General features: G+C 47.9%; 1 protein-coding gene across 7 annotated transcripts in view; it reads right to left on the reverse strand.

Moving 5' to 3' along the window:
* The window catches only part of LOC116947659 (MAM domain-containing glycosylphosphatidylinositol anchor protein 2-like), a 133,950-nt gene that overhangs the window by 49,060 nt on the left and 67,514 nt on the right, over positions 1–17,376 (reverse strand). Inside the window, exon 12 of one of the 7 annotated variants that reach the window (XM_076070993.1) lies at positions 9,150–10,246. The exons of the other annotated variants lie outside the window; for them this stretch is intronic. Coding sequence (XP_075927108.1) covers positions 9,872–10,246 — 375 coding nt within the window. The 3' untranslated portion in view covers positions 9,150–9,871. Of the gene's footprint in view, positions 1–9,149; positions 10,247–17,376 lie in introns of those variants that run through there. 7 annotated transcript variants of the gene reach the window in all.

A 17,376-nucleotide genomic window follows, 5' to 3' on the forward strand; every position in this document is an offset into this window, starting at 1 on the left:
CCCACACATTGGTGTCAGAAGTGGGACGAACCCCCACATCCCCACGGGAGAGAGACGCGTTACTCCACGTGAAAATAAGGTATGTGTTTACTGGCCAGGGGACCCCTTCATGGAAAGTGTTTGCCCGCAACATCATAGGGGGTAAAGAGCTTAATGGCTGGACGGACGCGCAGGCATTATGGCAACTTACTATTAATCTAGATGGGCGGGCATCTGACTTTGTGGAGGCTCTACCCGCAAGCGCGCAAACCCAGTTAGAAGGGCTGATGCGCCGACTCGACCTACGCTTCGGCACGCGTAATGTAAGACGGGCAAAGACAGCCTTAGAGGCGCGCCGCCGCCAACCCGGCGATGACTTTCGCAATTATGCCAAAGACGTGCGATCGCTGACACGGATCGCCTGTCCAGAGTTCGCAACAGAGGTAATTGACGAGCTGGGCACCAACAGAATCCTCCGGTATTTAGCCCGCACCCCGTGGTGGCAGCCCAAAGTGGGTAGTGCAAGCCTTCCCTTTGATACCCTTGTCGAGTGCGTGCTTGAGTGCGAGGAGCTCTCCAGCGAGCGTACGCAACTTTGAGGGTTGGGACGAGAGTGTGCCATCGCGAGCCTGCTCCCAGAGGAGGAGGAGCTCGCCAGGATGGTAAGGGGGCGGACAAGGGAGCCCCCGGGACCCCGCGAGACAACCCCCGGATGGGTAGTGGGGATACAGACGGGCATTGGAGGGATAGATGACAAGGTGACCTGAGTTGGCGGGGAGGTGACCCAAGTGCGCGGCCATATGACCAAACTACAGTCTACCGTGGAGACAGTCCAATCCGAGATGGGAGAACTACGCTCCACGTTAGGGGGGGTAACCGGCAAGTGTCTCAATTAGAGGCAGCGCTCGAACAAATGCGTACTGGGAAGGGAAGAGGGGATGAGCAAGGGGCCCCCTATGGAGCCACCATCCTTCCGTGGGCATGCAATATATGTGACTGTCTCATGAGAGACTACCCTCAGATCGCTCGTGCTAGACATGCGCCAGGGTCAAACATCAAGGCTTCGCTAGAGAGGGGACCGCCGAGGGGGACAATCGACGTGGTCCCAGTACAAGCAAACTGTAATGATAATGGCGAGCGAGTGATCCCCACGCAGATTCTGGTAACAACACCCAAGAACGCGGTGACTTCTGGCGACTGGCTACGGGAGTTGGTGGTAGGAATCACGGGAGCAACGTCGCTGGTGGAAGGACAGGTAAACGGGCGGCGTACCCGGATTCTGTTGGACACGGGGGCAGTGACCTCACTCGTGAGCGCCACACACTGCAGCGTGCTCGGGGTTGACGTGAGCTGCCTGCAGGCCCCGGATCGAGCGCTGCACACTGCAAACGGAGCCGGGATGGGGCTGCTGAGGATGGTCACCCTTGAGGTCCGTCTCGGACACCAGGTGTGCACCCAGGAATTCTATGTCTCGAGTGTGTTGTACCATGAGTGTATCGCAGGTACAGACCTCCTGTATAAGCTGGGGCTCAACGTGCAGCCCCGCCAGTGATGCGCCACCGTGGAAGGCAGCGGGGGGCGGATTCCGTTCCTGGGATGAGAGCCGAATCGCCCTCGCTTCGCACCCGTGGCCGCTACCCTGGTGTCGGCCGTCACCATCGGGCTGCTCGCCGAGATGCTAGTGCCAGTGGCAACACCCTCCACCGACCCCACACACCGACCATCGGGTGAGGTAATGCTAACTCCTCACCTGGAGTTGGCGGCACGGTACGGAGTTGTGGGATCAGCCACACTGGTAAACGCAGACGGGGGCTGACTGTTTATGCGGGTGTTTAACCCCCACAGTACCTCGGCAATGCTACGACGACGGACCGTGGTAGCCACCATACACCCCCTGCACGCGCGCCACTCTAACGATTCAGTGTTTGTCCTCTGGGTCGAGGACCCCGGCCGCCCCGAGGACAACCAGGACCTGGCATGGCGGGTCGGCCCGACTCCCCGAGCCGAGGTCGTCCCACTGCTTGACGCGTTACATGTACCCTGGGCGGATTGACCTAAGGGGGAGGCCGATCAGCTGTGCGGGTTATTGCGGGAGTACGCCGATGTGTTCAGTGAACACGATTCGGACGTGGGCCGGACAGACCTTGTTAAGCACCAAATTGACACCGGTGCCGCCCGACCCATTAAACTCCCCACATACTGAGTGGGCGCACCTAAACGGGGCCACATTAAAGAGGCAGTTGTGAATATGCTCCACGATAACATAATCCAGCCCTCAGCGAGCCCCTGGTCTGCCCTGGTAGTGCTGGTGACAAAAAAGGATGGGCCGACCCGGTTTTGCGTTGATTACCGAAAGTTGAATACAGTCACCCTCGGCGACGGCTTCCCCATCCCCCGCCTCGACGACACATTTGACAGCCTCGCAGGTATTTTTCCACCCTTGATTTAGCGTCTGGGTACTGGCAGGTGGAGATGGCGGAGGAGGATTGGCCAACGACCGCACTTACCACCCCGATGGGACTGTTTGAGTTTCGGGTACTCCCGTTCGGGCTCACTAACGCACCTGCGACGTTCCAGCGGTTGATGAAAGTTGGTGATGCGGGGCTTGCAGGAGGAACAGTGCCTAATTTACCTGGATGACGTGATAGTGTTCAGTAGATCTCTGTCTGAGCACTGGTCCAGGCTGCAAGAGGTGTTCCAGCGACTGCGAGCAGCCCATCTCAAGCTCAAGCCGCGTAAGTTTCAAATTGCGCAGCGTGAGGTGGGGTACCTCGGATACCGCGTCAGCGAGGCAGGGGTGTGCACCGATCCACAGAAGGTACGCGCCGTGGTAGAATGGCCGCGGCCCAAATAACCTGACAGAGATCAGGTCACTCTTGGAGCTCGCCACCTATTATCATCGATTTGTGAAGGGATTCAACGAGATTGCACGCCCCCTCACCCAATTCACATCCCCTAAGAACCCCTAATCAGTGGACGGAGGCCTGCAAGACGGCCTTCACCACCCTCAAAGACCACCTCACTGACACCCTGGCTTTCCCCGATTTCACCACCGATTTTATTTTGGACACCGACGCCTGCAGCAGTGGGCTGGGCACGGTGCTTTCACAGCTGCAGGATGGGACGGAGCGGGTCATCGCATACGCCAGCCGGACCCTGAGCGGGCCCGAACTGAACTATTGCGTGACCCGTCAAGAGCTGTACGCTGTGATTTTCGCGTGTAAACAGTTCCAACCATATTTGTACGGCAGGAGGTGCCGCGTGCGCACTGACCACTATGCCCTACAGTTCCTCCTCACATTGAAGGAACCACAGGGGCAGATGGCCCAATGGCTGGCGCAGCTGCAGGAAAACAACCTGCAGATCGAGTACCGGGCTGGGCGAACGCACACAAACGCGAACGCCTTGTCAAGGTGGCCCGCGGTGTGCACTGAGACAAGGGCGGAGGAGGCCTGCCAGTGCTTCACGGGGGGACGCTGTCGACAGGCAATGGCCCCCCGGGAGCGCGCTGAGACTAACCCCCCTCTCGCGAGAGAGAGTGCAGTGTGCGCCGCAGAGACCCCTACAGAAGGAGCCAGGGACCCGACGGATCGCCCCACCCGGAACGAGCGGATCCAAGAGGACGTTGGCTGCTCCTTCCCGGGCCTGAACGACGAGCAGCTGAGACAGACCCAGCAGCGGGACCCAGACCAGGCGGCGGTGGCAGCGGCCCTGCGGGAGAAGAAGAGCGCCCTACCGGGACCATGGAGTGGTTTGTATGCCCGGTTGTGTGTGCAGAATGGGGTGGTACGAGAGCTAACTGAAGCCGGCCGGCCAGGGTGCATCCGTGTTCCAGCCCAGGTGCGACCCCAGCTACTAAGTCTGGTGCACGACCACCCGCTCGGGGGCCATGACGGGCAATGGCGCACTCGGGAGACCCTGCTTCGCCAGTATCTCTGGCCCAAATTGGCACAAGACGTGGCTGCCTGGGTACAGGGCTGCCACGCATGTCAGCAATGCGGGCCGAAACCGGCGCGATATCAGGTACCCCTGAGACCGTTCCGCGTCATTCGGACGAACCAGCTGGTTGGGATCGACCTACAGGGGCCATTCCCGCTATCCCACTGGGGCAACCGATATATTCTCGTAGCGGTGGAGTATTTCACACGCTATCCCGTGGCGGTGGCCATCCCCGATAAGACGGCCCTCGTGGTGGCCCGGTTATTCGTGGAGCACTACGTACTTAAGCACGGAATCCCCGAATGAGTCATTACCGACCAAGGTAGTGAGTTCGAGGCAGAGCTGTTTCAGGCACTGTGCCGCGAGTTCGAAATCCAGAAGAACCGAACCACGGCATACCACCCCCAGACGAACGGTATGGTGGAGCGTATGAACCAGACCCTAGCTGGGAAGCTCAAACGTATGGCGGCCGCAAATTAGCAGGACTGGGACGAACACCTCCTCTATGCCCTGTTCGCCTACGCCACCACGGTACATACGTCTACTGGACAGACCCTGTTCCTAATGATGTTTGGCCGTGAGTCACGTCTACCCGCAGATCTGCTGTTCGGCGTCCCCCCGCCGCAATGGGAGGAGGGGAGCCGTCCCATGGAGCACCTGATAAGAGACTCTGCGAGGGGCTCGGGCCGGGCCTACCCGCAAGGAGAGGCCACGCATCAGCAGCAAGAGCAGGGCGCCCGACCCCGTATGGAGCCCCCCTTCTACTCGGCGGGCTCTAAGGTGGGGAAATTGACCATCTACTGGCGCGGACCCTGGACCATGGGGCGACAGATCTCCCCCTGGACGGTGCTGATTCAGGGCGGAGAGAGGGGCTGCTGTCACTTCTCCTAACGCTAAACGGATCTTGTTCAAAGCTAGCCTATCGCTAATCTCAGTGAGAATAAGATTGCTCTGATATGAACTTGACCATTTAGACAAGACTCTCTTACAATCACGTTAAAATTAACAGATAAAATGTCCACTTCTGATTGGGACCATGTGGATAACATGACAGTCTCTTCTGCTACTTAAATGTCAACCGAAGTTAACTTGATCGCTAGAGAAGCCAGAGCCACACGTTAAAAAGTTAGATATTAACAAGATTGTCATCAATAAGAGTAGCTTCCCAATTTCCGACAGCCTAAAATCGTTACTAGCTAAAGGGTTGAATTTCACAGTCACCCCTAAACATATCCCAGTGGATGATATAATCGTCCAGGTCGACGTAGCCCTCAAAGGCTTGGGACACATCCCGGCAGACGTTGCTACATCTGAAATTTCTGCTATCCTCAAAAACGCTAAGAAACCCATTAGCAACATCAGCAAGGACGAGCGTTTTGAGCTCTCTAAATAAAAAAAACAGAAATGATATTGCCATCCTCTCAGCCGACAAGGGTAATGCCACTGTCATCATGATAAAACCATTTACAACAACAAAATTCAGGACCTTCTTAATGATGGCAGCTATACAAAAATCAACAGAGATCCCACCAACTGCCTAGCCACAAAACCAACAATATCATCACTAAATCGACTTCTCTAATCGATCAGACAAGGCAGAGCTCCCTAAAACCTTCGGCTGCTAGACCACCCAGATTTTATGGCCTTCCAAAAATCCACAAAGTAGGTACCCCGCTCCGTCCTATCGTCTCCACAATTAACTCACCCACCTACAAACTGGCCCGATTTATGTCTGAGACCCTGCTTCCTTTCGCGAGCAAGTCCACCTCAGCTGTACTTAACTCAGCTCACTTGGTTTCTCTAATCAATGACATCTCACTGTCTCCGGATGATTTGCTTGTCAGTTTCGATGTAGTCTCTATGTTCACCAATGTACCTCTATTTGACACCATTGCAATCATTGAAGACTTGATCCAATAAGGACTGAATCCAGATGTACCAACTTTGTTAAGGCACTGTCTTGCCAACACATACTTCACCTAGAATGGTACATTCTACAAACAAAATGAGGGTACCCCAATGGGTTCTCCCTTATCGCCAGTGGTAGCGAATGTTTTCATGGAGAAAATTGAGACAGATGCCATCCAGACATCCACCCTACATCCTTGTGGAAGAGATACGTAGATTACACGTTCGTCACCTGGCCACATGGCCTGCCAGCACTAAACCAATTTTTCAACATCAATTCCATACACCCGTGTATCAAATTCACCATGGAAGTGGAAAAGGATGGCAAGCTACCATTCCTGCATGTTTTGATCGAAAAGAGACCTGATGGCTAGTTGGGACATTTGGTCTACAGGAAAGCCACCCACACGGATGCCTATCTAAAGTCTGACTCCCACCACCATCCAGCCTTGAGGGAGAGCGCGGCTCTCCCTGAGGGAGAGCGCGGCTCTCCCTCATGGCAGCAGTGGACGGAGCACGCACTAGGCCGCTTCGGTAAATGGAAGCCTACAGTCTTACCTAGTTTTTCCCGCCGGGGAAAGCTCACCTTACCTGATAAAGCACGAGGCCGTTACGGTAACTGAAAGCCTATGGCCTTACCTAGTTACGCCCGCCGGGAAAATGCTCATAACCACCAAAACACAAAATAAGCGACACCGTTACACCACAGTAGCAAATCACTACTGGATAATCAATTTGCCGCAACCACAAAATTACCACCCACTAACAAAAACCACAACAGCAAGCACAATAACCATAAAAAACAACCACTGCACCTCTCACCACGACTCTTCCAATCTTGAGAGACAGGACAGGGAACAGCGTGAATTCCACGGAATACAACGCAGAAGTCCCTCTCGTCACGGCCATGAAGCCATGAAGCTGCTGAACTACATTTGCTGGGGGTGGCCTCCAAAATAAAATCCAGAATAGGCGATGTTTCGGGCAATGGTCTTTACAACACACAAGTATTATAATCACGTCTCACTCTCACACGGCTCACACGTCTCACTCTCACACACGTCTCACTCTCACACGGCTCACTTACACACATGGCTCACTCACACACACAGCTCACTCACACACACTCACACGCAGCTCACACACAGCTCATTCTCACTCACATTCTCACGCACCTGAGTGCGCGTACTGGCAGTCTATAATCTAGACTCATTCTTGGTTCGTTCAGTAATTTAAATATAACAAAATTTAAACATATATAAATAAATAAAAACTAAAACTACGATGTTTCGATCGCAACACAAGCGATCGTCATCAGGAAATGGGGGGTTAGCCTCTAAAGGCAAACTGTTTATAAAGATTTAGAGATGGGCGTAGCCCAAGTGTGTCAGCAGCATGGGCGGGGCAGCTAATGTTAATGTAGGAGAAAGCAACGCCAACGCAGTGACACCAATCAAAGGACCACCAGGCAATCATTTGCACCTCCCTCCACATACCCACACTGCTGACAGTGGAGGTTGACAACAATACACAAATCAAGTCATGACCAAAAATGGTTGATGACATCTTTTCAGTGATTGCATAGTTTATAACCATCCTCTCGGTTGAAATTATGTCTGTTTCTATATATATGGATGGCTTCATGAACCAATCTCTGTTGATAGCCAGTCGGTTATTTTTCACATATACTGCCACACCTTCATCTCTTGATTGTCTAATCAGGATATAATTATATCCTTCAGTTTATTTCAGGCTAGCTTTTATATGCGAGGTAAGCCACATTTCAGACAGACAATATAGATCTGGGCAAAGATTACTGAATAAATAATTGAATTGTTGAAATTTAGCTACGAGGACTCTAACATTGGCAAAGACAATGCCCCAAGGACCTGTTTTCTTTTAATCTGTTCAGTTAAAGGTGAGTGATGGAGAAGATGTGGCAGTAATGGGCCAGGATTGGTTTCAACACACAACCTAATAAACAATACTCTTTGGTTCTATTCGGTAAAGTCACGTAGGTAAAAAAAAAAAAAAAAAAAAAAAAATCGCGACGTTTCGGCCACAACACAAGTGGCCTTCATCAGGTGAAGGGACCGTGCTGTCACGAAGACAGAGTTGGAATGAAGAAAGTCAAGCCAGGTCGCGTCCTTTAAGTTGTGTGGGAGGAAACAAAACGCTTTGACAAAGGAATTAGCATAAAATGCTCATAGAGCACCTGACACGGGGGAGGGGAATTTACAAATGTACAAATGATGGTGTGCGAGGGAATGACCATACAGCAACGTAACGGACCGGCACGGTGGGGGGGGGGGGAGTTTACAAACGTTGTTTTGAAGGGAAATAATCTGCTGTGATAGTTTGGTATATCACTGCTTGGATAAATATACTGTACCATTGAAAAGTAGTGATATACCAAACTTTCACAGCAGCTTATTTCCCTTCAAAACAACGTTTGTAAACTCCCCCCCCCCCGCCATGCCGGTCCGTTACGTTGCTGTACGGTCATTCCCTCGCACACCATCATTTGTACATTTGTAAATTCCCCTCCCCCGTGTCAGGTGCTCTATGATCATTTTATGCTAATTCCTTTGTCAAAGCGTTTTGTTTCCTCCCACACAACTTAAAGGACGCGACCTGGCTTGACTTTCTTCATTCCAACGCTGTCTTCGTGACAGCACGGTCCCTTCACCTGATGAAGGCCACTTGTGTTGTGGCCGAAACGTCGTGATTTTTATTTTTTATTTTTTTTACCTACGTGACTTTACCGAATAGAACCAAAGAGTATGGATCCTTGCAGTCACGAAAGCTTCAAATCTAGAACTAATAAACAATATCGTACTGTAATGGAAGTGAGTTTGTTACTCTGTCCAAATTTTGTTTCTTAAAAGCCCATTTTTTGGAGCGCATAACATTTGTGAAACATTACTGTTCAATTAAGTATTCATTTTACGCATTTTTAAATGTCAGTAAAATGTTGATTTAAAGTTTGGGAAACATTACATCTGGTTTGCGACAGTCAGATTTGCAATACATTTACGATGTCTATACAGGATGCGTCAAATAAATGTTAACACTTCGGAGAATTTGCAATACCACAATAATGTGCCTCCGGGCTCTGGAGACCACCTGGAGAAGATTGATTACAGGCATGTGTTGACAATGACGGCGAACAACTGGAGACTCTTTTACTTTTTGAAGCTATTAACATACATTTGTTATCATATTACAGTGTATTATCCGTTCTTTCTCCATTAAAAACGATAGTCCTATATAAGTGTTAAAAAATAGAAGCACCCTGTTTAAGGCCACCACGATTCGATCAATTTACGACATCAGAAACTTTATTTAAGACCCATCTTCCAACATGACTGGATACATTTGAACATCGGTGTTTCTATCGTGATGATTATTTAAAAAGGTCAAATAACTTAAGCAGAGGAAGGAAGAAGACAAGATAAGACAAATATTTTAAACATTGTCAATTTCGGTAAAAATGTCAAGTTCGGTACTGCACTGCACACATAAATATCCATAGGGGACTGTTTTCTAACATATTATAGCATTAACAATGGTCAACACGTTGTTGTTGAAATAAATATTCCTTAATGTTGTTGTCAACTCATTTCTGACTCAGAGTAGTTTAGAATGTACAAACCTATCAAGCCTAACCTTATGATAGCCTTCGTAGGTTCGAATTGAAGCCCGAAGGCCCCAAAGCCCTCCGCACGACGTAGGAAATGGCCCGAAATTTTCTAGAAATATTAATAGCTTCATAATGTATTTTATAATAAGACATGTAGCAATGCATGTCGACGAGTAATCTTTAAGCTATGGGTGACCTTATGAAATGGACAATATCATGAAATGGTAGAATATTGTAGACTGAAGGAAAATAATGAATAGAATATGGGAGGTGCCATTGATTAAGAAAGTATCGGGGTGTGTTGTGTGTGATGGATGAGGAAACAGTGAGTTTGATGGTTTGAGTGACTAGAATTACTGGATGAGAGACCAGCAGCAGTCTGCCCTACCGGTTCCAGACGACTCAGTAGCAGCACTCACACACATCAGCCAGGGGAGGACCTCTTTCGAGCAGGAACACATCCTGAAGGCCATTGACACAGCACCAGATCTTCACAGAGCGAACTCCCAGATTAGCGGCTAAGGTAACGGAGCAGCTGCGGCTGTCGACACACCTGGAGGTGGTCGTGGAAGCGGCGTGCGCGGCACTGCACTTCACTGTGTGCGTTTCACGAGGTGTTTGTTCTCCATGTCTGATGAGCGCCGCTCTTCGTCTGATGAGCCCCACGCCATAGACGTGGTGCTTGTGGTGCCGAGGGGCAGCGCCCGGATCTGCGTGCGGCTCCCAACCGCCCACCTCCGGTACCGTGTGCCGGCCTTCGTGTCCGCGGGGGAGTCCCTGATGTTGCATGGCGAGGGTGATTCGGGGTACTGAGGGGGGAACCTACAGCTCACATGCGGCACTGCCCGCCCTCGCCACTCCACATACAGTGAGGGAAAAAAGTATTTGATCCCCTGCTGATTTTGTACGTTTGCCCACTGACAAATAAATGATCAGTCTATAATTTTAATGGTAGGTTCATTTGAACAATGAGAGACAGAATAACAACAAAATCCAGAAAAACGCATGTCAAAAATGTTATAAATTGATTTGCATTTTAATGAGGGAAATAAGTATTTGACCCCCTCTCAATCAGAAAGATTTCTGGCTCCAAGGTGTCTTTTATACAGGTAACGAGCTGAGATTAGGAGCAAACTATTAAAGGGAGTGCTCCTAATCTCAGCTTGTTACCTGTATAAAATACACCTGTCCACAGAAGCAATCAATCAATCAGATTCCAAACTCTCCACCATGGCCAAGACCAAAGAGCTCTCCAAGGATAAATTTTGATTTAAAGCTTTCGTGACTGCAGTAATTCATATTCTTAGCTCTTTCGGTAAAGTCACGTTGAAGGGAAACAATAAAATAATAAAATATATATAAAACAATTAAAAATTCTCACGACGTTTCGACCATAAGACAAACGGTCGTCATCAGGTGTGTGATCAGGTGTGTGATGACAACCGTTTGTGTTATGGTCGAAACGTCGTGAGAATTTTTTATTGTTTTATATATATTTTATTATTTTATTGTTTCTCTCCAAGGATGTCAGGGAAAAGATTGTAGACCTCCACAAGGCTGGAATGGGCTACAAGACCATTGCCAAGCAGCTTGGTGAAAAGGTGACAACAGTTGGTGCGATTATTCGCAAATGGAAGAAACACAAAAGAACTGTCAATCTCCCTCAGCCTGGGGCTCCATGCAAGATCTCACCTCATGGAGTTGCAATGATCATGAGAACGGTAAGGAATCAGCCCAGAACTACAAGGGAGGATCTTGTCAATGATCTCCCTCCTGAGATGTGTGCAAACCTGGTGACCAACTACAAGAAACGTCTGACTTTTGTGATTGCCCACAAGGGTTTTGCCACCAAGTACTAAGTCATTCTAGATTTGAAGGTTGTCATGTTTTGCAGAGGGTTCAAATACTTATTTCCCTCATTAAAATGCAATCAATTTATAACATTTTTGACATGCGTTTTTCTGGATGTTGTTGTTGTTATTCTGTCTGTCACTGTTCAAATAAACCTACCATTAAAATTATAGACTGATCATTTCTTCGTCAGTGGCCAAACGAACATAATAAGCAGGGGATCAAATCCTTTTTTCCCTCACTGTAGCTCGGGTGCCAGCTCCTAGTTGCCAGTTCCGCGTGGTTCTGTGATGAAGGGCAGCAGCCCCACGTGCTTTATCAAAACCGCCACAATGGTTTGCGGTGTCTGTGAGCGGTGACCACGTCGATAGTGATGCATTGACCAGCTGGGTGAAGCATGGCTAATCAGCCAATAGTGGATAGATCATGGCTGCTGCTGATGTATTAGTGAAGGCTTGGGGAGACCTTCATCCAGCAGTGGACAGATCTTGGCCAATGATGCTCATGGTGAATTCGAGTGGGGAGAATGCTAGGGGAGCGAGGCATTCATCCAGCAGTGGACAGACCCTGGCTGATGCTCATGGTGAATTAGAGGGGAGATAAGGCTAGGTGACGCCTTCATACAGCAGTATGCCCGTATTTAAAGAAATATTATAAATATGCAAATAAAGATGTATATGTTCTGGAGAGTGGAGGAGTAAACCCCTTTACCCCGTGAATTGTCTAAGCACTTCGCAGGGGCGACGCAGCCCACAAAGGAACCCAGACGAGTCCGAGGATGAGCCACGCTGAATTTGGTCCCACCAACGAGGAACCGCTGTTCAGGAATGAACACTCGACGGCTTGAGTTGTCCATTTGACTTCACGGTCCATTTAAGAGGTGATTAACACCACTGAGCAGAGTGTTTAAATATATGTGTAAATTAGTCAATAATAAATAAAGTTTGATAAAGCAAGCGAGGAGGAGGAGGGGGGGTGGTGGCCGGATTGGAACTCAATTGGAATGACACGCCTTGTGTGAAACAGCGCATTTGTGACAGCCCTGCACTGTAAGAGTGTGACAAATACCAAAATTACGAAATTACTTAATAATTAATATGATTTATTATACCAGTGGTTCACAATCTGTGGTCTGCAAGGCTGTGGGAAGTGATCTGCAGATTTTAATCTTTTTTTATGAATACCATACATTGATATTCGACCCGTATTAATTTTGTGACATTGAGGGTTGACTGGTACGTGGGTCCAAAAAGGTTGTGAACTATTTATTTTGTTTCATAGCATTGCTTAATTTAAAATTATTAAATTGCCTTTTACACACATTTAAATAATGCATAGTTACATTAGCGTTTTCATTGTCTGAAATTAATAGTTGAGTTTACAACTAGATTAATATTTTTGGTTCCCGTGGCCTCTAAAAACTGCTAGAGCTCCCAAGAATTTGGAAAATGAATGTTTTTAACCTTTATATTTAAAAACCCTGGACAATTATATATAGTTTGTATATGGACATTAAATGGTGTTGCTTTTTTAAAATATGAAAACAGATTTGACGCTTTCGTGACTGCAGGAATCCATACTCTTTGGTTCTTTCAGAAAAGTCACGTAGGTAGAAAAATAAAATAAAATATATCACGACGTTTCGATCGCAACACAAGTGGTCGTCCTCAGGCAGAAAAAATAATCCAGCAGTGGAATTGCTGAACCAGGAAGAAACAGCGAGAGAGCTGTAACAACAAGACATTAAATATGTGGTGAAGGGCAAGCAGGCGGGGTCTGAGCTGGAAAATAATTCCATCCCCATACGCAAGCACGTTAGTTGTGTTGCCATCCTGACATCCACCCTACGTCCTTCCCTGTGGAAGAGATACGTGGATGACACTTTCATCATCTGGCCACATGGCCAGCCAGCACTGAACCAATTTTTCAACCACATCAAATCCATACACCCATCCATCAAATTCACCATGGAAGTGGAAAAAGATGGCAAGCTACCATTCCTGGATGTTTTGCTCTAGAAGAGGCCTGATGGCTCGTTGGGACATTCCGTCTACAGGAAAGCCACCCACACGGATTCCTATTTAAAGCCTGACTCCCACCACCATCTGGCCCAGAAGAACACTACACCACTGCATCTCCGACCAGCGCCACCGAGCTAGTGAATTGGAGCACGTACACCAAGCCCTCAAGATGAATGGATACTCAGACCGCACAATCCGCAAAGCTGTATCCCCAACTATGGGGAGACAACCATCACCTTGCCATACGTAGCAGGTGTTACCAAAAATATTTCCAAAATCTTAAACAAACACAAGAGCCAGGTCCGATTCAATACAGTACACAAAATCCGTGATTTGATCCCATTTGTGAAGGATGTCATTCCTGACATGCAATACCCTGGTGTCTACAAACTAAGTTGTGTCTGCAGTAGCAGTTACATTGGGAAAACAAAACGACATGTCTCGGACCGTGTTCGCGAACACAAGGCAGATTTGAAACACGGCAGAACCAATACCTCTGCCGTGACTGATCATTGTTATAACGCAGTGGGCTCCCACGATATTGTTTATTTCGAGACCAAGGTACTCTCAAACCTTCGGGCTGCCATCAAAGATTTCTCCATGAAGCCATTCAGATATATAAACACGGAGACAATTTCAACCGAGAAGATGGGTATAAGCTTATCAATCATTGGAAGGACGTTATTAACCAAGCAAAGTCGTAACTTGCTGTGGTGCTTCAATTTTTCCCTGCCGTTTGGCTGTTATCTCCGACTCTCTGCGTTGCATTGCCCTGTTAGGTGCCTCTCATTAACGGGCTGGGGTCTCACTAACATGGCCATCTCTGCTCCCTTCGCCTCGATGTATCGATGCTTCTGGCTGTGTGATGGGCTGTGTCTCTCACTGGCGTGACCACCGTTGCAGTAGTTCTCTTGTGTGAACGCGCTTGCCTCTCACAGCGCAGTTGGCAGCGCCGCAGCTTGTTTCACACACAGACATGACATTAACTTGCTAATCCCCCGAATCTCTCTGCCTAATCTCTTCCATCAACATAGTGCTAATCTCCCAATAACACTGCTGATGTGTGCATATGTGGGGACAATACTCTTATATGGTGACGGAAGTTAATTTCATGCTAATCTCTCTCCCTAATCTCCCCCATTAACACAACTGATGTGCTTGCGTGCGGGGATGGAATTCCTTTCCAGCTCAGACCCCGCCTGCTTGCCCTTCACCACGTATATAACTTCTTGTTGTAACAGCTCTCTCGATGTGTTCTTCCTAGTTTCAGCAGTTCCACTGCTTGTGTTGCGATCAAAACGTCGTGATTTATTTTATTTAATTTTTCTACCTACGTGACTTTACCGAAAGAACCAAAGAGTATGAAAACAAATTTAGAAATTGTAAATCAAATGTTTTTCATTTGAGCCCCAAAACTTTGGAATGAAAATTGAGAATTGTTTGTGACTAACAGTAATATGTTTGTGATTGTTTTAGCCTAAGCATGTCCCAGTTTGCATCTAGATTTTTTCAAGGCTGTTAGTGTTAATTACAAAATAAAAATAGAATTTTCTCCATTGTTGGTACTTTATGAACAGTGTAATGCAGGCACTCGCATGTTTTAAAGTGAGCAAGCCCATTTTGACTACTTGTAGGAACACAGTCCATATATTATGGAAGTGCCCAGCTCAACAAATGAAAGAGCATTTAGTTTCGTCTTAAGCTGATGCATGCCCAAGTACATTTCCGCACCTCCGATTAGCACAGTTGGCTACATCCAGCGGCACATAGGTACATACACAAATGGGTAGACACAACCACCGCACCACTACTGATGTACATATGTTCAACACGTACATAGAGTCCACATACAAATGTACACCCACTCTGCCAGCCATACTTACACCTTTACCCACTGCACTGTGGGAATCTCTACCAGCTGAAAGCATTTTCTGCGCAATGGCTTTGGAAGCCTAGACATACAGTGTATTAAATATTAAGTATCTAATTTCATGTTATGGTTTTTCTCTTTTCAAAGTAACCTTATTTTAGAAGGCTTTAATTATGTTTGCAAGCGGAATTTAACGGGTGGGCTGTGAATGCTACTTAATTATTGAACAGTTTAACTTCCTTCAATTTGCCTAAACCACTTGAGTTGCGAATGTAATTGTGCAGTTGCAGACACTGGGAGGGCACACACTGCCATACTAAACACATCGTCTCTCCAGCACTAAGCACACTGTGTGAACTCAAGTGTGTCTGGTGTGTGTTATATAATAATATATTTTCACAGTTGCTAAGTACAGACTTAAAGACTAAAAACGGCAATTGGCCAGCAGCAAACAGTGCTCTTGAGGGTTATCTAACCTATAAAAGGCATTTTTGTCTGTCTGTGTGTCTGTCTGTGTGTGGCTGCAACTTGCAAAGGATTTGGCTCGCAAACCGTGGGGTTCACGTTTAAAAAAAGTTTCCAGGTATCACGCGATAAGCCCTGTGGTGAACCAGCCCTATTCCGATTTCACATCCATCAACTTTAAAGTACTTTAATTACCAATTTAGAACTATTTATTATTATTTGTTTATTTCCTTACACCGTATTCTTTGGGTCTTTCTGTAAAATCACGTAGATAGAAATAAAAATGAAAATATCATGACATTTCGATCGCAACGCAAGCAATCGTCATCAGGCTTAGCACACGCCAAAGCATGCATCTCGCATGCACACCCCCTAGCGACGCGCACGTGTTCGGTGGGGGGGGATTCTCATTCACGTAAAAAATGCAACAAGAAAAATACGCAAGGCTGAAGTACATTCTTCAAAGTGTGATTTCCTCCCCCCCCCCCCACCACAATATGTGCAATTACTACTATAGGGTCAGTAGATACTAATATTATAGAGCTTATGTACTATTATTGTAGAGTGGGCGGGGGGATGGTGGGAGGGGTAGCGGCTCAGCCCCAGCCTGCCAAGGTGCCACCTCGGTCGGCTGGGCAATCTAGGCGAGGTCGGGGGTTCTGCACGGGACTAGGCCTCACCACTACACTCTGTGAAGTGAGAACTATTGTAGAGTCGATATAGACTATTATAGAATCAGTATATACGACTATAGAGTGGGTAGATACTACTGTAGAGTGGGTAGGTCCTACTGTACAGTTTGTAGGTACTGCTACTGTAGGGCAGGCGGATTGGAGGGGCGGAGGAATAGCAGCCCAGCCCCAGCCTGCAGAGGACTAGGCGAGGCCTAGTCCTCTGCACAAGACTAGGCCTCACCACGGCACTGTTAAGTAAGTGCTATTTTCTTGCTTCTTTCGCTAAACTCACTTAGATAGAAAAGTAATATTTCAAAATTAAGTTAGGAAATATTAAAATAATAATGTGTGTGTCTAAGTCCATGTGTGCGTGTGAGTCGATGTGCGTGTGTGCATCGATGTGTGTGTGTTAGTCGATGTGTCTGTGTGTGAGTCGATATGTGTGTGTGTAAGTCGATGTGTGTGTGTAAGTCGATGTGTGTGCATGGGTCCATGTGAGTGTGTAAGTCCATTTCTATGTGTGTGTGTAAGTCCATGTGTGTGTGAGTCGATGTATGTGTGTGTGTAAGTGAAAATAAATACAAAATTGTGTGTGCGTGTAAGTCGATGTGTGTGTGAGTCGATGTGTGTGTAGGTAAGTCCATATGTGTGTGCAGGTCGATGTGTGTGTGAATCTATGTATGTGTGTGTGTTTCACTCCGAATCAATCGAGCGGCAATATCTTTTGTTGCGTAATGCTGTGTGGAAGCTACCTGGTCTGTCGCTCCGCACGAAGCTGCAGGTCTTCTCTACCACGGTCATTCCCTCCCTTCTCTACGCTTGCAAAACGTGCACCCCCATAATGGAACATCTTCACCGGTTAGAAACATTTGGGCTGGCCTGCCTACCATCCATCCTGGGTTTACCCAGGCTGGATTGTGTGAGAAGCTCACAAATCCTTGAAAGATCTGGACAAAGTCCCATCAGTGAGCTCCTCCGGCAGGCAAGGCTGCATTGGCTGGGTCATGTAGCCCGCATGCCCAGCCA

This window comes from Petromyzon marinus, chromosome 31 (genome assembly GCF_048934315.1).
Source record: "Petromyzon marinus isolate PM22_M1 ecotype Great Lakes invasive population chromosome 31, UKy_Petmar_22M1.pri1.0, whole genome shotgun sequence".
In the NCBI taxonomy this organism is placed as follows: Eukaryota; Metazoa; Chordata; class Hyperoartia; order Petromyzontiformes; family Petromyzontidae; genus Petromyzon; species Petromyzon marinus.